The sequence below is a fragment of the Bactrocera oleae genome, chromosome 6, assembly GCF_042242935.1.
Source record: "Bactrocera oleae isolate idBacOlea1 chromosome 6, idBacOlea1, whole genome shotgun sequence".
Lineage (NCBI taxonomy): Eukaryota > Metazoa > Arthropoda > Insecta > Diptera > Tephritidae > Bactrocera > Bactrocera oleae.
This window is the reverse complement of record NC_091540.1, coordinates 50123289-50150294: the sequence shown is the minus strand read 5'-3', so window position 1 is coordinate 50150294 and position 27006 is coordinate 50123289. Positions and strand designations below refer to the sequence as shown.

The following is a 27006-nucleotide window of genomic DNA, read 5'->3' as shown; positions in this document are numbered from 1 at the left end:
GCTTATAACATGTGTATCGAAAATTTGAATAAGCGTTGGCATAAAGCCTATTTTAAAGGCGATAATAAAGATCTAATTTAAGATGTGAAAATGTTGTTTTTTTGTGAGTCAGAGCCAAATTTGATCAGATCACTACTTTAGTTTTTTGAACGCATAAATCTGTCTGGACTTCAGAGCCTTGAAAAAAGGCTAATTCAGGCAATTGAGTGAAGGAGTAAGAAAGAGGAATCGAATTTATTAATTTCAGGCTCCATTAAACATGTGATTGAGTGTTTAAATAGTTTGATATTTGCATACAATAAGCCGATTTTCTGTGAGAATTTTCTCAAGAGCGTAGAAACCCTTTCTGGTATGATATATTATATAAATTACAGTTTTGAGAAAAATCTAATTAAAGTTTTACGTGCTGAATCTGACTAATCCCAACATTTCGACACAACAGTGGATTGGGCCCATATATAATTTTTGTCAGTTTTCTGCACTTAAGTGTATTTTAAACCAAAAAAAAAAAAGGTTTATGGAAAACTCTAAGCTTGACTAGACCTTTAAGCAACGATCAGTTGAGATGAAGATTAAAATTTTTGTATAGTCAACTGTTATAAAACTTTTATGTTTGCCTATTAATCATTATGTGAAAGATTTTAAGTAAAGGTATTAGGGAGATATTATGAAGATATTAAGTAGAGGAGTTTTCCCCAAGTCTTGAAACTGCCTTTTCAATCGATAATATACTATGATACACTACTATAATCTAAAAGCTTTAGTTACATAATATATTCACGCAGCAGAGGTATGAATACTTGACTAAATAAAAACACTTGTCCGAATAAGGTTTGCTCAAGAAGAATTGAATACTGAACGATAGTGAAAAAAACTGTTGTATTTTAGATTAAGTATAAGGCTATGCATCTAATAAAGTCACAAATATATGAACTACAATTAATCGCTTTAACATAAACTATTTAAAACCTCAAGTTCTGAGTGAGCAGAGTCATAGCATTTAAAATAATGTCAATCCGATATCAACGCACACAATATTTACATACCTACATACATATGGTATGTAGTTATATACAATAGAAGTCAAAGAGTTAGGCTATGCCGAGCTAGGCCCAGTAAACTTCGCTGCCATCGAGCCAATTTGATAAAGGAATTTTCAATTCGCAGCAAAACAATTCTACATAAATCACACGCTCTCACCTCAACTTGTCGTAATAAAGTAAAACAATACAGCAACAACTACAACAAATATAACAACAACTACATATAAGAAACATACACTGGTGTAGAAGTATGCATGTAAAAGCAAATAGCAAATACGTGCAGCAGATAGAACCAAAAACGAAAAACTAAAAACAAAAACAACAAAAATGGCATAAAAATAAAAATTAAACAGCAAAGTGAGGAGCAGAGAATGCAAAATGAAAAGCCAAATACATTTGCATGCAGAATGGCGCTTCCCATTGGATTTGCTGTGCTGCATAAAGATGAGCCAGCAACGATAGCAACAACAACAACAATTTAGTGGCGAACTTGCGGCGCTACAACAGCATAACAACTAAAGTACAACAACAACAACATTCGACGAGTCTAGAAACAACACTCAATGAGTGCAACAGCAACAACGCGGTGGCAAGTGTTCGACGCGCTGTGTGAAAGATAGCAGCACGGATATACATAAATTTCTACATTAATAGGTTTGTACATACATATGCATGATACGTGTGTATGTGTTTGTGTACTATGTGGCCATTCATATAAAATTTGCCCGAACACATACATATACAAACGCCAGCATTTACACAGTGGCTAGCTATATATGGAATCGCACAGGTTGCTGCAACATATAGTTGAAACATAATTCTTTGTTGTTATTGTTTATGTATTTTTGTGTTTTACTATCTGTGTTGCATGCACGTATAGTTTATACTTTGTTTTTATGTATTTGCATTTGTGTGTGTGTGTTGGGTTTGTATTATTTTTAAACACTCATCGATTAAGACCTGACCTGTTTACGAACTTGCAGCAGGTCTAACGGATGTTGATTACTTTTACGGCCGCAACGTAATGAACTATTTTTATTATTATTTACTATTCACCGTTGATTGTTATTTTTTATTTTTTTTTGCGCATTTACTAATTTACAGCTATTGAGCAATGCCACTTGCTGCACAGTTGCGGCCGTGCGAGTGGCAAAAAGGCTTGTTTCATGAAAAAGTTTAAGCGTTTGATTAAAAAAATGTTTCCAAGTATATAGGTACTTGTACATATAAAGCTTTGCATCAATGACATAAAACAATTGGATAAATTTAGAATAACAGTAAAATTCGATTCAGTTATGTATTTTGCTACTTCTCCTTCAAGCATTAGCACGATAATCGGCGAATTGAGTTGTTTTCAAGTTAAGGAGAGTTGGTTTACAAATATATCGATATCGGTCCACAAGTACCCATATGTACCTTCAATTTAACGGTATTTCAGTAAAGTATTTCTGTAAAGGCAAACATTTCTGTTGATATTAATATCATTACATGTCCAAACACGGAAAATGCAAGCATTGTTTTACTTTTGGCAAACAAACGATCCATTATTTTGATTGATTTTTGTATATTATCGAATATTAGTCGATAGCTTTGCACATATTCCGGGTAGTATAAATGCAGTCGAGAATTTTGATCATAACTAAGCCGTATGTAGATATTATCGATTGTTGTTTTTATCGAAAATTATCGTTTTATATGTATATACATATATACCATATACATATAGGTATATATTTGAAGAAATTTCTTTCAATAATAATAAACTAACTAGAGAATTGCTGAACTAGATAATTACGATTATAGCTAATCCATTCCTAGTTATTATCGATTGATGTTAATTATCATCATATATATATTTTTCGATATATTTGAATATATTGCTTGTAATATTAATAAACTGGAGAATTTATATCATAACTTTAATTCGTTTGCGAATATTATCGGCTGCTGTCATTATGCACTTTCGATAACTAGCCCGGTAGATAGATTTACGTATTTTGCTGATAATATTGATAAACGTGAGAGCGCGAAGTATGGTATCGAATAGCATACAGCTAGGTATAACTATCGAATGCTATCGGACACTATCGATAGTACCAAGCATTCTCGCACTTATTCGAATTTGTAGGATTTCTGCATAAAGATGATCGATTTTTTTTAGTATTCAGCACTGGCTTATGTAATACACTATAAACCGAAGGCCAAAACAGGCGTAATCGTACCTCAAATTCTTTCTTGGTTTCTAAGTTGTGTTCTAATACTTTGTAGATTCAATATTTAACACTTCTTCTTGATTTTATAAACATTAGTGAAGCCTAATATAATTTGATTTTTAAAAGATAAAAAGGGTACTATTTACATGGCTGCGGCTGTAAATATAAGTTAATGAAATTTCACATGTAATACTTACTTACATACACAATGATTATGTTGAGATATTTTAGGGATATATTTATATTACTACTCAATATATTTTTGTAGCTCAAAATTAGGTTTCCTTTAGTAGGAGAGAACACTTGATGACACAATTCCAAGCTACCCTCTTTTAATAAAAGCTTAAAAAACATTTTGATATTAATTTACTTTAGAAATATTATGATATCGATAAGCATAGCTATGTTTAAGGAATACACAATTTTTGAAAAATTAAATAGATGCAAAGATTTTCGAAAAAGAAACATAAAGTACATTACGAGAGCGAAAAGTTATTATAAACGAGGCCATTAATATTCTCGGGAGTGTTCGAGAATTATTGCCAAAGCAATGAGTAAAAAAGAATTACTTTTAGCTTTAATATTTTGAGGTAAATAGTTCATAGAATCGACGATTTGCGAGTTCCTTAGGCTATGTTCAGCTCATTTGATAGGAGAAATCAACAACAAAGTTATTGTTATCGAAGTGGTATAAAAGCTTATTACACTATCTCTATTTCATTCGTTTGTACAGTCATTAATAGTATAGGAAAATTATAAAAATAATTCTGGATACGAATTGTCTCTACAAAGAGCTTATAATCTGTGATATAAAATAATAATTTCCAGGTCAAATTAAATTTTACTTTGGAAATAGGAGGGGTTATTGTGCTATTTATAAATATCCAAGAATGGAGACCGGAATCATTTTCAATTTTTTTTTTTTTTTAATTTCAGTATTGTTTTCAAATTCAAAAGAAATTAACCGCAATTTCGGCAACTTTTTTACAAAAAAATTTTGGGCATCCTCTTTATTATTCGAGGTCGTTAGCTTTTGCTAACCAAACAGCTAACAAATGATTGGGGAGCTACTGAACTGTAGCTTCTCCCTGCAATGCTAATGAATGATGAATATGGAGCCAAAGCGGGTACCTGTAGTTCGCGGTGCGGGAGTGATTGTGGGTGTGTTAGACAAGTTCATATTGCTGCTTAACTGATAGACTGTGATGTGGTCGCTGGTTGACTGTCAGCACGCTTACCTAAGGAAAATTGGGTGTGTACGAGCAGCAATAGCAACAAAACCAACAGCAACAATGTGGACTCGTGCAATGCACCGAAAGGGAAACAGCAGCAATAAAGTGAACACCAGTAACAACAACAAACAGTGGTTGAGTATAAAGCGGATGGGCTGGGCGAAACGAGCAACGGCGACAATCAGGTAGGGCAGGCAGGCAGGCAGTCGTTTTGGGCCTCACTCAGCTTTGCTTAGCGCGGCAGACAGTAGAGTTTTTGAACGACGCAATCGCCTGGGAATGAATTATAAAATTCAATCACATTTTTGAAGGGCTGCTCGCCGGCAAGTTTTGTCAATGTGCAACACAATGTAATTGCAATGGAGCGCCTATGTATGTGAGGTTATGTGTGCGCACATACATAGCTGTAATTGTATATTTGTGTGCATTACATAATGCTTTTGATGCATGTAGAATGCAAGGGTTCGCTGTCGTTGGTGGCACCTCAACAGCTGTTGCTAGAAGCAGCCACATATTTAATGCTGTTATATGCGGTTTTATGTTGGAAATTTATTTTGCTTCTCCTGCATTCGTTTATGTACACATGCATTATGCTTTGCCAGTTGTTTGTTTTTTTCTTTGCCGGTTGCCAGCGTTTTGATTGATTTGTTGAAAAAAATTCATAAATGCGTTTTTGTGTTTTTTGGGTATTTTATTATTTTATTCTGTGTTTTTTATATTTAATCTTTATTCGCTTTTGTGGTTCTCTTGTGGTTTGCTGTGTCGGGCAAGGTTGATTGCACTCAGCGCACAGGGCTCAGCGCTTGGCTCAATTGAGCAGTTGGCGCAGCGGAAAAGCGGCGAGGCAACACACACACTCTCACACATATGTATGTGAGTATATGTATTTAATCGAAAATGTACCATCAATTGCGCTGCCTGTCTGTTGGACAGGAAATGCAATAAAATTAATGATTTAAATTAACAAATTTATTTTTAAGGGTTTTTAGTTTTCAATGCATTCGGAGCATTGTGAGCCACAAAAAATTGTATTAACTGCTTGTAATTCGGAGAACACAAAGTAAAATCATGTTGTGAGCACATTAAATATTGGGCACTAATTACCAAAAACTTTTCATTAGAATGGATATAAGGCGTGAGCCTGAGGAAGGGTTGCTCGACTATGAATTTAATTTTTTTTTTTTTTTTTTATTATCTCTTCCACTTTTGTTATGCTATTTCTTCGGAAAGTAAACAATTTTTTATTAATTTTTTGTACAATTAATTTCAGTAATCCGGCTCCGGAGTAAATAAATAACTACTGTAATTACTAACTACTAAATATAAAAAACAAAGAAAAAAAAACGTTAACTCCGGTTGTACCGAAGCTAAAATACCCTTCACAAAAAAAAAAATGTCAATCAAGAAAATCTGATCCGATCTGAAAAATTTTATCAAGTGTTGTAGCCTTGTCTTGGAAAATTAACCGTGTCAAATTTCGTGAAAATATCTCATCAAATAAAAAAGTTTTCCACACTAGAATTTGATTTTGATCGTTCAGTTTGTATGGCAGTTATATGTTATAGTAGTTCGTTATCGACGGATCCGACAAATGAGCAGCTGCTTAGGGAGAAAAGAAAGTGTGCGAAATTTCAGATCGATATCTCAAAAACAAAGAGAAAAATTTGCGCGTATACATACATACGGACGGACAGAAGCACATGCCTAAATCGACTCAAGTCATATATTATATATATTAATATAATATATACAAATATATACATGTATATATTTATTTTATAAACTCTCCGACGTTTCGTGCTGAGTGTTACAAACATCGTGTCATACTGAATATACCCTGTATAATAATGGGGGTACAATAATAATATTATTGTTTTTGTATTTTTGGTATTGTTGTAATTCAATTCTGAACTGGCTGTTTTATGCTGCTAATTTTGAGATTTTCCTGGCTATAAATATATATATGACTTTTAAATAAAAATCCGTTAAATTATTTTTTGAGTACTTGGAAATTTTAAATTTAATCCCGAAATCTGAATTATAAATTGAAAATCAACAGCTAAGAATAAGAATTAGATTCTGAGATTAAACTTTAAATTTTCAATTTCACAGCACAAATTTCGAAAATGTTTGGGATTCAAAAAGGGAAATTTAATTTTTATTAAAAAACTTTCTAATCCTGAATACAGCTGGACTAAGGAACTGTTAATGGGTTCGGCGTGCTGAGAAATATTAGGTATACCAAATAAAGGTACTTTCTGTTTAAAAGTCAAAGAAAAGCTCGAATTTTTCAAAATCCTTGACTGACAATGAGTGAATTGATGATCAATTCATGGAAATATGCATTTAACAGAGTTTGCAAGACAAACAAAAAAAAAACATAGTTGGGGAAAATTTAAACATATTTTAAGGCCAGATAGCGTGGAAATTCTAACAGTGTTTTAATTTACCGAATAACTTTACAACTGTCAACATAGAGCATACAAAAACACGAAATTACTTGATGCGCAACATTTTCATTACAATTCAATTTTTTTAGACACACTTCTGGTACTCATTTCCGCTTGTTTGCTTGCACGCTATACTGTATATATGCACAAGTATCTATGTGCAGGTATGTGTGCGTGTGTGCGTGTTTTTTTGCTCCAAAAGCGCATTCAACATATCAAATGAGTTAAAATGGCACATTTCGTACTGTAAGCGGCTATGCACGAACAGCAGCAATAGCTTTGTGTAATGTGAAAAGCTTATGCGCCTATTGATATGCAATGCAATTGTAAATAAAGTCTACAATTCAATTGAAAAGATGAATGCGAGATGCTTTTCGAATTGCGCTGCAAATGTGTATTAAATTTCAAACTATTGTAGTAAACAAAAGTGCAAACGCTACCAACATATGTAGATGCAACAACAAAACGCATTTTCCATAATAGGTAAAGTGAGCTTTCGCTGCCGCGTGCCGAGAAAACGAAATTCATTTGGCATTTTTCGCAAATGTGTAATGCAGCGCAGCCATTCAAACGTTTCGAAATTACAATAACGGGAATTTTTATTATGTATGTATATACATATGTAAATGTTTATTAAAACTTCATACAGTGAAAATAAATTGCAGAAGTGAGTGCGAATGCTGCCATATTTTATATTTTAGTGGATTTTTATAAAAATATTTGTTCTGAGTTTTTGCGATGATTGTTTTTGTTGAATTTTTTTTGCATAATTTCCAACGCGGTATTTAGAGATTGAATAAGAAATTCATCACTTTTGCGCTCAACGCTTTGGCAATTTCACCTTTGTCAATATTGACTGCGATGAATTTAAATTTAATGAATTGCAATGCAGATTTTCAGTAAAATGCAACGCATAAAGAATCCCGTGGCATATTTTAGTGGTAACAAGTGTGCAATGAATATTATTCAATGTGTTGGGAATCATGAAATTTCAAGCAGAATTATACTAGTTTTTGTTCTTGTACTCACATTTTCATGCTTGAAAAAGCAGAGCATTTTCAATTCACGGAAAACTCGTTTCGATGAGACCAGCGACTGAAAGACGTTTGGAAGCTTTTTGAGTGCGACACGTCGTCCATCGCGTGGATCTGTGACTGCCCTGTAAAGAGAAGGTAAAAAAAGAACGAAAAAAATATGTTAATACTTGTAGAAGAAAAATGAATTCAATACATTACGCAAAGAATATTATAAATTTTATTTATGATATTTTCCGAAATTTCTTGAATAATGTTCAAGTAAAAATTAATTATTCTAAACTATATTTTTTCAATTGCTTTTGATTTAGAAATATCAGTTCACAAAACTTATAAACTGTCTTATATTATACGCTTGATTATTACAGAGTAAGCCTGATTATTATAATGTAAACTGACAAAAAAACTATATTTTCACGCATTTTAATACAAATCGTTTTATCGCCTTCAAAATAGGCTTCTGAGCCAATGCAAGCATGCCAACGCTTAGTCCAATTTTCCATACAGTTGTTATAAGCCTCGGTTGAGATGGCCGTCATATTCAAAAACCCACGTCTCTTCACCAGTAATGATGCGTTTGATGACTGTAGGGTCCTTAGCTACGTTGTCAAGCATCACATTTGCGATCTCTACTCGACTTCGTTTTTGCAGAAGATTCAGGTATTTTGTGTATGAGTCTTTATACCCAAAGCATTAAAAAAAATGTGTTAAGTCGATCCATACGGCATGTTGAGATCCTCTCTTATTTTTCTGATACCAACACGACGATTTTCAAGCACTGTTTCTTAACATTTTTCGATGTTATATACTTGTGTTCGTGGTAGAGTAGACTCCCCAAAAACTTCTGCAACATTTTCAATCAATAAAAATCGCTTGCAAACTAATTGATATATCAAGACAAACTTCACATGTATATGAAAATTTAGAAAAGAAAGAAACTTTTTATTGTTTCGGCTTGCGCGAACAGTTTATATAGACCAGTTCGGCTTAAACTTGATCAGATGCTATATTTTAGTTTGATGGAAAAATATTTCTAATTTCGTCAAGGGCGCTATTTCCCATAGTCGAATTATTTATCTATACAAATGTTTTGCGGTTTACTTCAACAAATTACTAGAAAAATTCTTTTTCCATTGAATTGTTTAATTTAGGTTGGGCGCTCAAGAGATTGAAAAAAAAATTTGGTAGCTTAAATATCTTCAAAACCAATAGGTTCCTAAAAATATATTTCATTTGCGGATCCAATCTCAAAAACTAATCGTTAGATATATAATATAACAATTAAATCTCGAAGGAGTGGTTACAATGCATCGACAGCTTCTTGGATACTCGCTTTAGAAAGCGATCTCAAAAGTTTCGAAGCGCAAAACTCTCATCATATAGCTAATTTGGGGAATATCTTGTGATAATAAAAAAAAAACACAATTTTATTTCTTACAAATCATTTGGCAGCGACTGAACTTTGGTTACTGGCCTTTTTATTTTGGCAACAATATTTTGAAACTTATAATATAATATATTTAAATAAAAAAATGTTAGGTTAGTTACATGATATTTAAACCAGAAAAATCGACCGGCATGCAAAAAAAAGGAAGAATTTCAACAATAGTTAAATTGTTTGGTTAGAATTTTTCTTTGTTAGATTTTAACAAACTGTTCGTGATCAACTATCGGGCTTTCTAATAGGCATGATATGATTTCTAAATGTCGTTTAGGCCATTTTTAATATAATAATGTTTGCGACTTCATCGTGGCAAGATATACGCAAGAACAACAAATTATTTAATATTATTATCAAAATAATCGTTCTCCATGGCAACTTTTTGTGCGCTTTTGCCATTTTATGGTCGTTATGGTTGTGGTGAGTGGTGCGGTAAATAAACAAAACTGTTGATTCTGGTCCAAAAATTTGTTGTGGTTTTTGGTCTGGTGGAATCATTGGTCAGTACTTCTTACGAAATGAAGTTGGTGACACTGTTACTGTCAATGGAGAGCGGTATAGATCGATGATAACCAACTAAGACGGTGCTACGTGCCACACAGCACGTGCATTTACCAAATTATTGCGACAAAAGTTTGGAGATTCGATAATTTCAAGAAATTGTGACATTATTAGCCTTCAACACTTACATTTTACATTTTCTTAACAGTTAGTGTTTTTGTTATTTTTAGGAAAAATCATATTACTCTTATTGGAAAACTCTATAGTTATAAATACATTTTTTAAGAATTTGCAGATATTTCACCTTCAAAACTTTTCAAGCGAATGTTTAATTTTGAAAGCAAAAAATAAAATTATAAAAAATACGCAGAATTTAAATTATCTATTTTAAGTTTAAATTTCCCAAAAGTTCAAAGAAATAACGAATTTTGTGCTGCTTAAGCGCCTAAAACTATACAAAGTATATGGTACATATTAACAACTACAAATCAAGTCAAAGAAGGACACACACACACACACACTATGAGCATACAGTATTTAAATCAAATTATCCAAGCTAAAAAGTTACCGTAAACATTTAGAAAGCCAACAACAAATCAAGTCAACAAAGTCGACTAAAGGAAAAACATTTGCAAAGCCCGTAAATATTGTGAAGTCTCTCCACACACTCATACACACATGTGTATGCACGAGTATTGTGTACGTGTAGGCACGTTAGGCGCTTGCTTGTTTTGGCCATTTTTTAATTTCTTTTGTTGTTGTCTGCTAGACGACACACAACGTAGATTATTTCTGCTATTTTTCGTTTTTTGTGAACTCACTTTGCTTGGTGTTTCTTTTTGAACTTTAAAACTGTAAACAAAATACTAAAAACATTGTTTACATGGCGCCACAAAAGCACAAAATATCGGAGCACAAAAACAAAAATATGAGGCTTAACGCTGCAACACGACGCAATTCAAGTCGACTCGACAAAATACAAAACGATGTCTGCACGTTGACCCCTCGCTAACTTCTGCGTCTTGCCAGCAACAAAAGGTAATCACATATACGTGCTGCACACACACATGCATTTATACATACGTGCGTACATGAAAGCAAAGTGAAGAAAGTATTAGTATAAGCACATAAGTAGATACATAAATAAAGGCGAGCGCGCGCTGAAGTACAAAGAAAGGACTTGAACAGCGAAGTGGAGTTAAAATGAAACACAACTTGAATGGATACAGTTAGAGAGTGTGCAGTGGATGGGCGCGGCCCGCGGCATACGCAAGTGTTGTCGTCAAAACAAAGACGATTTTAAGGAGGAGTGAGGCACTGACTTAGTCAAGAAGGTAGAAAGGGTGGAAGAAGACGCCAAACGTTTAGTTCAACGAACTCAAGACATTCAATGAGTATTGAGAAAGAATACCAAGTAGAAGAAGAAGGAAGAAAATGAAGAAGAAAAAGCAGTAGAATAAGAATATGGATATTTCCGGGGTTTGAAAGCTTCGCAAAAAAACGAGGGAGAGAGCGAGATGGGAGGGAGAAAAGCAGTTAGCGATAAACGTTAACATGACCGAAATGGTGACTGTAGGACGAACTAGTGAAATATTTTTTTTTATAATATATTTATTTTTATGTTTTTTTCTGCGATCTGGACAATTTATTCGGAGACTGTAGCTCTGCCTTTTATAATAATTCATGCCTAGTTTAGAAAGCACATCTTCTCGAATAAAAAAGTTTTCCATACAAGAAGTTGATTTTAATCGAGCAGTTTGTATGGCAGCTATATGCTATAGTGTTCCAATATCGGCCATTCCGACAAATGGGCAGCTTCTTGGTGAGAAAAGAACGTGTGCGTAATTTCCGACAGATATCTCACAAACTGAGGAACAAGTTCGCGTTTATTAGAGGCTCGATTTAAATAAAAAAAGTATATATATATGCATATTGCGAAAAAAATACATTGTATAGTTCACAAAAGAATTTTTCGCATTCATCATTGATAGAACTAACGAACAGAAACTACCCACAATAACGCGGGAAATTGCAAAGTTGGCACCTAGACACGAAAACAACGAGGCGGCAACAAACGTGACACATAATAACCCCCCCTTCGTCTGCTGGTACATATATTTATTATTGTTTTCCATTTATTGTTTTAAGCTTTTTGCATGACATTGTTTCGGATGGAGAGAAGAGCGAGCGGTTCAAGTGTAACATGAGCCGCGGGCAGCGTGTTAAGCCTAAGTGGCGCCAATTCAATTGAATTGGGGAGGTAAAAGCGAATATGCGCATAAATAATAAATTAGATGAGAGGGACAAAGCGAAAACGATGACGCAGATGGGCGGGTAGAGCGTTTGCAGCAATGTATGTACAGAAAGGAGGTAGTTAGTGGTTGAGCGTTGAAAAGTATGCAATATTAAAAAGGATTATTATATATATTTACTAAAAGTTCAGATTGTCCGTGGACATTTTGATATACAAGAAGTGACATAAATTTTCCTAGAGGCATTATTGCAGTATAAATATTTTAAAGCGTGTAATGAATTATGTAGATTTGTGTGTAGATTCGAAGTAAATTTGAATACGTTGAGCTGAAGTGTTTTGACAACTCCCAGCTGACCGGCATTAGACTTTTAAACACTTCTGCATAATATTTATAATTTGTCTCAAGTCTTTTAGTATCAGACTAATCAACGGTTCTTGCATATAAAAGTACTGTGCCGGCTTGGCGGCCAAGTATGAATCAAGCCAATGTTTGATACCCTGTTCCCACGTGAAGCGTATTCCAGTGAGGGCGTTCTGCATGGAGCGGAACAAATGGTAGTCAGAAAGGGCAACGTCAGGGCTATAAAGCTGGCGAGGCAAAACTTTCCAGCTGATGTTTTTCAAATGATTTTTAACCGCCTTTGCAATATGAGGCCGCGCATTCTCATGATGAAAAATTATTGACTCGTGTCAAGTCGCAAATTTCGTGCGTTTTTCGGCAATCTCTCCCTTCAATTTGATGGGATGAGTGAAAAAATTATTGTTGTTTATGCTTGCGATGAAAAAAAGGCACAAGAACAGTAGCTTTCCAACGCATGTTCGGAATGTTAGAACAATGGAATAAGAATCAAGTTACGCCAACTCAGGACAAACCGCATGAATATAGTGATAGACGCGATAAATTGTATTCCCAGTAAGTTTTAGTTAATATTTAGCTAATTTAGAAGTATGATATGTGCCTGCATTATAAAATCATATAAATAGAGTTGCCATTATATATAAAAATGTTGTGTTAAAAGCTTTAATTTTGATAGAAAAAGTTAAAATACTGTTTCTATTCAGATATATATTGTATTGATATTACAGCCTGAGGGTAAAACTGATGGGAATAGAAATGTTATAAGAATTCCTTAAAATATTTTTAAATTACTCATTGCAGTCATTAGTTTCAATTTATTTTGAAAAATATGTAATTTAGTCAAAGACAGCTAGCAGCCCCATTCATATAGCTTTAAAAAAATGAATACTGTTCAACGCAAAATATATGGAATAAGCAACATTCGAAGTTGAACAAAGACAAGAATGGACACTAAAAATACGGAAGTCAAATGTTGTTAAAGAACAGTTAAAGAAAACAAAAACAGAGTTCCTGTTGTAAGACATAGGAGCTACAAATACACATATACATATTTATATGTATTGTATGACCCCACATGAACACACATACTAAACATACATAAGTATATATGCACTGGGCCATACGTATGTGTGTGTATATGTATGTATGTATGTAGTTATCGCTGACTTTTAAAGCGCCAATGGACAAATTACACTGCTGGGCACTAGCCATGCGTGGCAGAGGAGTTAAATACTGAAATAAAAATGACAAACGAACATACACGAACATGTATACATACATATATGCATGTATCTATGCAGCTGCTGCATACTGACAGGCGCATAATGGCTGTAAACAATTGCTGAGTGCTTCCTCAGCTGCTACAAATGCGAAGCAGCAAAAAGAAAACAAAATATACGAAACTAAAAAAAAATACAAAAAACGCAAAATGTGAGTAAAAGGATTTTCACATGAAATCGTCTGAAAGCGCTGCGAGGCAGCCAGCGGCAAAGCCGTGCACGTGAGTGAAAATGCACTGCAATGTAAAAAAAACACGATAAATAAATGCGTGCCCGAGCAGGAAGTGTGTGGGCGAAAAGTTAGTAACAAAAACTGTAACATGCTACGAGAACGTCAACTCGGCTCAGTGGTAAACTCACGTGGCTGCGCGCCTGATATTATGCAACAATTTACGCAACGTTGTTGGCGCATTTTTTACCGTTTGTTAAATTACTTCATTTATTATACACGTTCACACACACATTACTTTAAACGCTTTATGCGCCTAAATGTAGGCAGCCGTTTTTTCAGTATGCAAAACATTATTCATTGCAATTTTCCAAGCCTATTTATTTATTTCAGCGTGTTTACATAAATTACAAACGTGCATGACACAAATTATCAAAAAAAATATATATATATAAATATTTGGAATTTGGTTTTTAAAAAGCAAATTGTGAATGGAATTGAAGCACCTATACACATAGACATACAAATATTTAAAAATTGCATATTTGCCAAAGGAAGAATGGCATAGTAAAATCTAAAATTTGCCAATTTAAATGCACAAACACATTTATCTTCATGCAACAGTGGCAACAAAAAACTACAACAACAAAATTTCAACAAAAATTACAAAAACCATACTTGTAGTTCTACCTTGCAACAAAGATTACAACAATAGTGGCAACATTGAAATTGAAAAAACAAAACTACAACAAAAAAGATTACAACAAAAACACTGGAAACATTGCAACAATAAATACAACAACAACAGCGCCAACATTTGTAGCAAAATCAACAGCAAGGTGGAAGTTTGATTTGCGCAAGTAGTATGTGACAACACAAAAACAACAAAGTTAAATTCGAATATAAGAAAAAAATAAAAATAAAAAATTATAGGGAAAATTCAGTAGTTGACTGAAATCCAGAATAATGGACAGCAAATGCACAACGTACCGAGTACAAGCTGCAAAGGACACTGAACGAATCGAGTCGTAAACGAGACAATCAAACAGAGACGGACAGGCAGACAGACAGACAGCTCGTTTGGCATGAATTTTAATTTACGAAGCTAATTAAATGCAACAATGAATCATGCAATTCAACGATGGGACTAGATATTTTTGAGGGGGATATAACAAACAAATGTAGAAAAAAAAGCACAATAAAAACAAAAACAAAAAGGAGTTAAGAACAATTGAAAATGTAGAAATACGACCAAATAATTGAGCAAACTTTAAAGGCATAATTGAAGCCACAAATGCCAGCTTCCGGCTGAAAAGTTGCTCAATAAAATAAGCAGAGCATAGTGACCTTTGGTGGCTTTCAGTTCTGTTGTGAATGACAACATGAAGAAACGCAAATACAAAAATAGTACATCTTCAAAGCAACATATTTATTGGAAAAAGCTCTAAACGTTTTTGATTAAACCTGTGTTTTTGTATACTTTAATTGATTAAATTTGAAAATAACTTGCATCACGTCATGTGACAACGCCTTATGTATATTTATAATACTTTTTTAAGTACCAAACGCATTCATCTTAATTCTTTATATAAGTATAATAAATATTTTATACTTGATTAATGTTATAATAAGTCTTTTTTTAATTTTGTTTTAAATTTTTCAACCAAGAAGCGAGTGTCAACTCCAAAACATAATATTTTTAATACAATTTAAGTAACCATACATCCATTTTAATCCTTATAATCTTCATAATCTACGGTAAAATGTTTTTAAATTTAAAAAATTTATTTTCTATGCACTTTTGTAATGATATAAGTTTGGCAACCCCGCTTTCATTTAATTTGGAAAACCTTTTTTCTCTGAAGTGACTGAATCGATCGAATTGAAATTTTCTTAAGATTTTCTCAGATGTATTTGTGAGGCAATGATCGAAGGAATAACTTTTTTGATAATAATTTTGACTTTTTAAGCCGCATTGAAGTGTAAACTTTTTTACAAAAAAAAAAGAAATTTTTTTAGAAGCCGCCATTTTGTCATAAATCAGAATTGTCCAAAAAGTCCTTCGATCATTACCTGTTTACATCTATAGTAATATTATATTTCTTTGTTTTTGAATTTAAGATAATTTTAAGCAGCACATTTTCCCCATGGAAGCTTGCTCCTGAAGGTAGCCAACAGGACAAAAGCAATCCACAATTTTTTAGAATGATTTGCCGATTGCTAAATTCCGCAAATGTATATTTTTTGTATCTATTAAATAAAATGTCTCTACAAAAAAAAATTCACCATACAACGCGTATTTTCTGACTTGCAAGTGGATATAATGACGTAAAGACAGAAAGACCAGTATAAAGGGCACTTACATACCATATGTATATAAAATTGAAATAAAAAATTCTAAATTTGTGGTGAGAGCATTACCGTTTGCTGAACAGAGCTAAACTTTAACAACAGCACAGTTCAGAGAAACCCTTCAGAAAAAACTTTAAAGCCATTATGGTAATATAATATAAAAGGAAAGCTATCGTGTCTGCCTACTAATGGACCTCATTCTAAATTCTTCAGATTCGCGTAACGATATATAGGCTTTTTGAGATGTTCAGTCGCGGTCAGCGATCATATGACCTTCCATGGCTTTAACTAATGATTCAAAACAGTTATCGAAGATAATAACAAGAAACCTGAAAGCGGCTAAGAGTTTAAGTGTTTTAAACTTCCTTATTCCGATCAAACAGATATTGATACATACACATAAGTCTCTATACATATGTTCGAGTTGACTGCCCATGTGACATATCAAAGTTCGACGAGCATAAGTGTTTCTCACAGCCATATTGTGCATTCAAAGATTATATGATATATGATATACTCATCCATATATAATATAAGTAACTACTACATATGTGTAGTGTATGTGGCTTTCTTTGCAATAAAGAAAAATGGACTGATTCAGCAAAAATACATACGAAAAAGCATTTTGAAAATAGCTGCATTTCTCAAATTTAAATCTTCCTCTACTCATAAATTTTAACATGAAATCGCAGCAACAATTATGCATCATTTATCAAAATTGGATTTATTTCGACAAATTATGCCAATTGCTGTTGCCACGGTCAAGCGAACTAATCTATTTGGGGCAAATGTGTTAGGGTGAGCCAAAACACATAGGGGATTTTATGGGTTAAAATGAACATATACACAGAAAAAAAATATTATTGAAAGACAGGATTTGTAGCTTCATTTTAAAAACGTATCGGTGAGCAAACAAAGTTTCACATATAAATACGCAAAAAAATCTTTATTCCTTAAAAATACCATAATTTTTTTAAAAATAATTGTTTTTACATTGCGGATTCTAGTAGAGCATGAAGTTTTCTAAAAGATCTACAGCAGGGAAATTTACTTGCTGCTGTTCATCGAAGCCTGGATGTCGACCACTATATGATAGAGCTGCCAGACAAAATGATCGATTAAACTCAAGTCCTTGCAAGGAAAACTTATTTGTTTTACAAGATATCTTTACGAAATTTGGCACAGATTTTTCTTCAAGGCAATGCTACAATTCCCGCACAATTTGTTCAAATCGGACCACTATAGCATATAGCTGTTATACAAACTGAGCAATCAAAGTCAGGATAAAGATATTTTTATATCCTTTTATGTGATAAGAAAAGCACCTGTGAAAGGTATTGAAGCTTCGATGCAGCCGAAGTCAACGTTTTTTATGTTTTTTTTTTGGTTTTCTCTGTGTATAGGTTAATTTTATTACTTTAATTTTATATTCTTTCTTTGTTGGACCACCCTAATACGTGTGTATGTATATCTTTATATATAATAGTGTACGAATTCATAACAGTAATTATTGTTAAATGCATGCAGGATGAGCAATCAAATCTATATTACAAAACAACATACACATTTACACACTTGCACATTGTATACGAGTATGTTACATTAACACATATGTACATATATACGCTTACATATCAACATGACTCACGAAGCATATGCACACAATTTGTCTGTGTAGAATTGCTGTCACTGCAGCTGATGCGGCTAAATGCCTTTGCCTTGCTGCTGGCCAACTTTGGTTACACAGCAACTGCAAAAGAGCCCCCGTTACAGTCACACCCCCTCTGCCGCTGCTGCTGCTGCTGCTTTGATGGCAAAGCTGCTGTGTTAAGCAGACAACACAATTCGTGGAAATAATCAAAGATCTGACAATGTGGCAAATGAGATTCGAAAAACCGGATAAAGAGGAAATAAGCAAAATTTACAACAACAGTTATAGCAACAACAAGAACAACAAAATAAATGAGAATAAAAATCAGCAAAAAGTGATTTAAAAACTTCACAATTTCAAGCGGCTGCCGCTAACAGCGAAGTGTTCTAAAGCGCTCCTCCACAAACGTTGACGAAATATGTTTCGTGCATGTGTGGGTGAGCCGCGCTATCCACTGCAGCGCAGCTACTTTAACCGCTCGCAATATGAGCTGCCACTTGAGTTTGGTGGATGTGGCAGCTAGTTTAGTTGCTATATCAGCGCTTGTACGGCGCGGTAAGGCAAATCCATTCACATGATGGATGACAGAGTGTTCATTGTCTGCGGCATTCACCCGCGCCTAGCCGTCGCCCGCGCGCTCGTCCTGTGATGGGTCAGCAACGAGTAGACAGCCCGCGGCAGGCAATCGCCGAGCAGCCAACAACTGCCGAAGCGTGTAACAATGTGTGGAAGCTGCTTGCCTGGCAGCTTATGTTCTGCAGCGTGTGCTCGCTCTTCTTGTTTTTGTTTTAATTTCTTTTTTCATTCGTTGCCTCATCTAACACGTGTAATAATGCGCAGCTTCTGCTTTCAACTTTTCGCTCAATTTTCGTATAATTTATTTTGAGCTGGGTGTTCTTTTTTTCCGCGTGCCCGCATTTATAATTCTTTTTCTTGCTCACCACGTTGGCCTTAACTGGCTTGTAGCTGTGGTTATAGTTTTCGTTTCTTTAGGATTTTTTATCTTTTTGCTCGCGCTTACGTTGTTTGGCTGCCTCTGCCGCTGTCCTTCGCGTAAAACGCAGTTAATGGAAATTCATTTATCATTTCGCTGTGGGGGAGGAGTACGAATGCTGCACATCACACACCGTACCTTGTAATCAATTTAATGCGTTACACTATGTAAAAAAGCGAATGCGAAGAAGGCATTGTTTTACAATTTACAATACAGTTTGTACTGGATAAGTCTCCCGAGGTACCTAACCTAATGAATATGAAAATTATAGGTAGGTCCTACATTCTTTAAAAAAAAAAATTGGACTCTTGAAAGAGGTCATCAGACAGCAAAACCGCATCGTTGAGCTTTCGGAATTCGAACTACATTTCTGAGTTAACGGAAAAGAATTTAGATTTTAGTTTTAGAACTTATATAGTCAGTTTTAAGACTAATCACTTTATGGATTAGTATAGATACAATATATAAGAATTCAGAACAAACTTGATATGCTGATTTTACATAAAAATATTTTTTATTATTTGTAGAAATAGCACTCAGAATTAGAATTAAGAACCATCTAAAAAAGCACTTAAATAAAATTCTGAGACAAATTGTTCCTTTTTAAATAGTGGATGTCTACCTCTTTTAGACCAACGACCTAAGACTTTCCCTGACAGTCGGATTTACGTCACCGAAACGGATCTGGAATTTTATCCAGTCAAGTTCAGTCAACTCGTCTGCATTCTCAGCATTTTTTGGAGACATATTAATGGGATTTTTTGAGATAAGTTTAAGCAATATGACAGCATAGTTGCTTGTAATATGTATCATCCACAACAAGCAAACTAACTTCGTAGCACTCATGCCACAGCTGATAGAAACCGATCTTTAATCTTATGAAACATGACCAAACTGCATTATCTATTCACTTTTATATTCCTGGTAGCAGCACTCGATGCCAGTGATAATAGAAAACCAGTATTTCTCAAACTTAGGCGAATGTTTCTTTCGCTGGAGTAGCAACAAGTTTTTAGGCGCCAAAGTTCGTTGAAAAAATGTAAAATGTGTGGAGAGCATCGTCCTTCAAATTCAGCATAACTTTGCTAGATTTCTCTTTCTTGAGAAATGATATGCGAAACATGTATCGTTGTTCAAGTGTGAAAAGCTGTTGATATACATTAAAGTACCAGTTTGTCAGAAATCTATTTGTTCCCCACCATTCCAGTTGCTCTCAAACTGATAAGTATTTCCAGAATTCACACTTAAGGCGAAATCAGCTGGAACAGAATCAAGACAATTGAAAAATTCTTATTGCAATTGAAAACGAGGCAAAACGGCTCAAATAAAAATACTAAAAGAAGAACGAAAGTAAATTTTTTACAAATTGGAAGCAAAATCAGAGACACAGATTGCTGATAGATTGCGGAAATACATTGCTTTTGTATTGATAAGTTGTCATAATCTAGTCTTTCAACCCAAAATACAATAGAAAAAAAATGTTAAGAACTTCGAGGCAAAGATTCGAAACAACTCATAGAATTTGCGAGACAGGTATTGAAGGCAAGGGCACTCAAAGAGAAGAGGGTGTGAAAAAAAGAAAGGCTAGCTTTGAATGAAGGTTATTACAAATAAAAAAGCTTCCAGTCTGCGTTTTTGCAGACAGACAGACACAACTAAATCGACTCAGTTCGCGTTGCTGATCATTTATATATATACTTTATAGGGTATCCGACGTTTTTTCGGGGTTTTGCAAACATCGTATCAAATTTAATATACCCTGTTTAGGGTTTAATTTTGAAAAGCCAGTGATGATTAATTCTAAGTATCAGTACTTTGGAATCTCATCTCTAAGCCAATCTAACCAAAATGTCCCATTAATGTCTCCAGCGCACAATCGTTCTTGAGCTTGTGTTACACAGTGTAACGCATCATCATCGCTCAAACCAAAAGGCGGCGTCGGAAATTCTTACAAGTGATAAAATTTTATGTGTTCATCATCTATCACTCAGCGACAGCACACTCGACACGGCCAGCGAATGACCAAGTACATGCTCGTACATTGTCTCGGCATTACACGCATTATGACGCTGGGCCACACTTGATGGAATTCCCGAACGAACGACAGACTCTAGGCTACACAGCCGATTGTCTTTTATTGCATTAGTGCCGCAATCTCAGTTCATTCATTTTCGTGCGGCAATAAAAGAAAATTGAAGGGTATAAAAGTGAAGAACAACAAAAAAAAAACATAGATAATGTAAATCATACGAAGCAGAGAAAAACATGTTTTATATGCAAACAAAAACATAAAAATTGAAAATGAAAAGAAACAAGAGCAAAAGCAAGCACAAATGCAACACAAGGTAGGGTAATAAAGAATCACTAAAATAATGTGTCATTATTTAAGCATGAAAAAGTCTGAATGCGAGCAGCGAAGTGCGTGTGTGTTTGTGTGCGGCTAAGTGAAATAGAAATGATGCACACACGACAAACGCGAATCAATCATGCTGAATGCCACACTATCAATGTGCATGTGTATGTGTGTATGGCACTAAAGTCCCCGCAACGCCTAATGCACTCATTCTCCGACCTTTCTTGCTCGATTCTCTTCACACTCAAACAACGCCAGCCAAATGCCTTTTGCGTAGGCTCTGTGGTGATTTGCCGGCCGGCCGGTCAATCAGGCGCTTTTGACATGCCTAAATGACGTACGGTTCATATGGTTAATTGACCGACCGCCTGTTTAGGCTCGACATTAGTCGCTCTCTCTGCGTCCATCCGTCTCTCAGCTTGACCGCCAGATTGGTGCCCATGTAAAATTAACAAATAACCAGCACAAATTGATAATTCAGAACACAAAAACAACATGCAATGGCTTTAGTGCATATATAGATATATATATTATTAATATGTGTGTGTATGCGATCAGGTATCATTTTAATGATTGCCTTATGTTTCTTGAGAATTGTAAATGAAAAATGTTATATTTAGTTACGCATTATTAACAATTGTTGTCGAGTATTATAAATTATAGCGATACGCATGTGAGAATTGTTGAATTGTTGTTGTTGTAATTTGCGGAAAGTGCGTTGGTTGCTATGATACTATACATACATATTTGCTACACATGAGTAATAATCTTGTGTTTAGAATAAAAAAAATATGAACTTTATGGTTCAGGCGTGGCGTTTATATGAAAATTAAGTGCTGAGTTATAAATTTAAATTAGGAGTCATTTAAAATATTGTAGACAATAAATTGCTGTTGTAAAAAAATGTTAAAAACAATTATGTCCCACATTATTCCGGGTGTAACGAAACATAAGATACGCTCTCACTTTGTAGGCATTTTAAATGAAATAAAGGGTGTTTCAAAAAGACTACACGCTTATAAATGATTTTTACGGGGAAATTTGTTTCGATAAAAAAAGTTGACAAAAAAAAACGCAAAGTAAGTAAACACGTTAACTTCGGCTGCACCGCAGCTATTGTACCTTGCACAGATGCAAGCCAATTTTATAAGGAATAATTGCGAAATAAAAATGTTTTCAATACAAAAGCTTAGTTTTGATCGATCAGTTTGTATGACAGGTATATCCTATAGCAGTTCCGATGTTTCTATAAAATTTGTTTTTCTATTCATAGACAATCTTCAAATTTTGGCAATATTTGTGACTGTCATAGATTTGCACAATCTACGATGAATCCTCGCTTTATACAATAAAAAATTCTATATCTCTCTCACAGTATTTATAATATTCTAAGAAAATCATCACATCACTATATCTAATACTATTACAATCGAACATTCAACCAATACTCGCTAATGTACTATACGTAAAGCGCACTACGAACTTGACCATTTTTTTCAGCGATGTTGAATACATAGTAGAGAACCTCAAATGTGCAATATTCATGAAAATGATTCAGCTTATTTCGATAGATAAAATACCTTTCGTGATTCATAGATTTTCCAAAGATATTACAGTAGAGCTCCACAAACAAAGATGACATTACATAGATATTCTTAGTGTACGAGGACAAAGTAAACTAGAGAATGGCCAAGACCAAGCAGCAAGAGCTGTATATGAGTGTATATGAACAAAATTGGTCTAGTCAATTTGGTTTAATCAATTTTGTTTATATACAGCTCTGAAACACATTATGTTTAAGAAAACATGTTAATTTAATATATTTTAAATATCACGCATGTTGACCAACATGAAAGGTATTTTAGCTGAATATATAGCTGGAGAGTCGGAAATTATCATATATTTATGTAAGTATACTCGCGAATATGTTTCAACGCAATTTCAATGCAATTTCTTTAAATTTTGTTAAGATATCTTATTCTTATACTGAGATATAAGCTATAAAGCCAACTGAAAGTTTGAAAATCTTATATTAGGCATATGGGAGCTCGGTTTAGTATTACCCGACTTTATTCCCTTTTGCCATAAAGACACAGTGTTAACAGAAAAATACGCTCTCTAAATTCCATCAAGATAATATATGTATTGATCGATATATACAGTGTAAAGTCAAATATTCGAAAATCCTTTATTTTAGTTATAGAAGGCTAAGGGCAGCATTGACTCGATTCTAGCCATTTCTGACACAAAGTCATATTATATTAAGCAAATATACTCTCTGAATATCAGAAAGAAACTTTACAGATTTGCCGGTGTATACGGTACCATATGATATGAAAAAAGTGTAAGAATATGTGAATAATTAATAAAATTTAATCATGAAAATAAGTTATTAAAGCTCACATAAGCCAATATCATATTCAATTAATAAATTTACATTTATTTACAATAGATAAAAATTTTATATGTTTGCAAATCGAATTAACCGTAAGTTAATTCGTGCCAAACATTTGCACAAAGAAAAAACTGTAAAAATAAAATTTATTTAAATGAAAACTTATTTGCCAAGAAAAAAAGGAGAAATGATTAATGTCAGAAATGTCATAAATACTTTTGCATACACTTAATCGTATTTTGCTAAACAAATGTAAGCAATAACAAAAGTGGCAAATAATAGTGATTAATACAATGAAAATATAATAACCGACACATAAATACATACTTATATACGAATACCGTGCAAAAATATGAGCGAGTAAGCTTTCAGAAGAGTACACCGGAACTACTCGTTATAGGGTACAATAGAGAATGATTTTGTCACAAACTCATATCGGAGCGATAAAATGATGCCCAACGATTGGAATAAAACATCCAAATTTAAAAAAATATGGATTTGAATTTTACCCAAAATTTTGTTCGTTTTTTGGCCCGCCAAAAATTGAAAAAACTCGTTGGAACTGGAACTGTATGGGAAACTATATACAGAACAAGCAGGAAAAAATTAATAGTGATCGTATCATTTGCCTCCGAGTAATGAATCAAGCAAATGTGCAGAATATGGTTTTGAGAAAAACGCTTTTAAAGATAAATTGGTGAAGAGGGCTGTAACCCAAAAATTATTTGAGATATCGATTTAAAATTTTAGTTTGTTAATTTTGAAAGTATAACCTACAGAAAAATCGATTTATCTTTAATTTTACACAATTTTTGACCCTTTATTAAAGTAATATAGATACAGACAGAGATATCAAATATACAAGCCTTTAAATATATATATATATATATATTCATTAATAAATATGTACATATGTATAGAAGAACGTAAAATTGCGAAAAAAAAATTTAAAAAAAAAATGTTCATACAACAATTTTAAAGCGAACACATACCTACAAACGCACGCATACCATATACAACGAGCACTGGTAATGCGCATAAATTAAGCGTAGCATTGCCGATTTAGCGAATGAGCGGAACAAAACAAAAGTGCCAAACCTGCGAATGAACGATGTAATGATAAGAAAATTTCACCGAAAAAAGGTGAATTCTGACAACTGCAGTCATCAATTATGCGCCAAGTGTGGGCAGCACACACACACATGCTTATATTCTTTTGCGATATTATAAGTATTAATTAGCAGAAGAGAATTAATTTGAAATCACATATGACACGGCAAAATGACGAGGAAATTGAAACAATTCAAGGGAAAAAGATATTATTTTATATGAAAGCTTTTGTAGAATATCATTAAAACAGGCAAACATACAGAAAATGAGTTTGGAGAAGACAGGCGCTAGCAGGAGCAGAATGTGGCACAAAGTGACAGCCGGGAAATGGAAGACAAATCGTCGTTGACTTAAATGGCTTTTAATTAATGATTATGACGCTGACAACAGTATGACAAATACCAGAAAAAAAAGGGTGATATGACAAGGAGAGGCAGACCGAGAGTCAGGTCGAGCGAAAACGGGGTGAAAAATAAATTTAAATCAACATTTAAATACGCATATATGTATATGTGTGTGTGAATTTAAGCGTAAGGGCGACAGATTTGCCAAGCAGATGGGCATACATTTTGGAAGGACGAAATTTTGCCAGCAACAGACGGGAGAAAGACGAAGAGAGGGCGAAAAAATAAGTCTAACGGGTTTAAACATGTTTGTGAACACATTTAAACATACATACATACATACATGCAGTTATATGTAAGAATGAAATGTAAAACAAGCCCTGAAAAAGTTTGGAAATGAAAAGCAACCGTGGGGATGCTCTAAGCCAGCAGCATATAAGGGGACGCATGTTAAGCAAATTGTGTGAAAGAATTATTAAAATGAAATTTTGTTGAAAATTGAAGTGAAAATGTTGACATTGTTAAGTGTGTCATAAGTGTGTCGCATATACACGCTGCTATGGACCAAAGTATGCGCTTATGTAAATAAAGGAAATATATGTATATGCAGTTAGATGATAAAAAGAGCGCCAGTTAAGCACAGGTGCAAAAGCACAACAAGGGATGATTAAATGAGAGCTCGTGCGTAAGCTTAAGGTGGCAGTAGATGACTGTGGAAAATGCTGAAATTTATTTATTTTTGTTTTGAATTTCCACTCAAGAAATGTCCTTCAGAAATATATGCGAATATAACGTGTAAAGCAGGTGGACAGAGGGCCGCACTCGAGCCAAGTGTTTGCAAATTCAAGTGGGGTCGACAGAACAAAAAGCCTAATTTTAATATGAAAAATGTACTTAGTATGTGTGTTGCATACTTTTGTGCTGGTTGAGTGCGTTAAACAAACTGGCATATAGGTATGAAATGTTGAGAATTTGAAATATTATTTTGTTATTGGCGTTTCGGGTGAACTGCAAGCGTTTTTTTCGGTTGCGTACAGTTTTTGTAAGCGTAATCATTTTAATTTCTAATGATTATTTACCAAGAAAATCATACTCATACGCCTGTAGGTATGCAATGATTTACGTGAAACTGTTTTTAAGCTTATATTTACTCAGAATTGGGTTAATACGGGTTCTAGCACTAAGGTCTATTGACAGAAAATTTAAAATATAGAATTTTAGTGACTTTCCTTTATTAGACGGGTACATATTTACAAGCTCAGAAAGCACTAATAATTATTTATACCGATTAAGTAATAAATAGATTTTCGGTTCAGATAGCCAGAATATATAGATTTATTTTAAAAAGAACAATATACATAGACCAATTCCAAAAAGAAACGCATACAGTTAACCAGAAAGGACTTGGCTAAAAGTCCGTGCAGCTGACACTCTGCAGCAATATTTGCGGAGTATGCTGTACAACAATAACATGTATAGAAGCTTACGTTTCTTAAAAATGAAAGAAAAGAAATAATCAGAATCAGCAGAAACACCTTCACACCAAATAACGGAATCTGCATGCATAAATCAGTGCAAAACAACGCTAACTAAATTAATGGCAAAAGTGTGGTAAATTCGTTTTACTGACTGCAGCAGAGCAACAATTGTAATCGCATTGCTCGGAAACTTCCGCTGGTTCTTCGTCATTTCTTTTTGATGCCGACTAGCAACAGTACTCTTTGTTTTTATATGCCTTGAAATGCCTAAACTATGCAGCGGCATCGTACATTGGGGTGGGTAAGGTAAAAATTCGAATTTGATTATACTGTTTACTAAATGGGAGCGTGCCT

General features: G+C 33.9%; 1 protein-coding gene across 3 annotated transcripts in view; it reads right to left on the bottom strand.

Moving 5' to 3' along the window:
* Positions 1 to 27006, bottom strand: part of nmo (serine/threonine-protein kinase nemo) — a 245095-nt gene that overhangs the window by 38109 nt on the left and 179980 nt on the right. For all 3 annotated transcript variants that reach the window (XR_011396940.1, XM_014237265.3, XM_070111479.1), the window contains exon 3: positions 7968 to 8097. Coding sequence is in view for 2 of the 3 variants with exons in the window: in XM_014237265.3 (XP_014092740.2) it covers positions 7968 to 8097 (130 nt within the window). In the remaining variant the exon portion in view is untranslated. The remainder of the gene's footprint in view (positions 1 to 7967; positions 8098 to 27006) is intronic.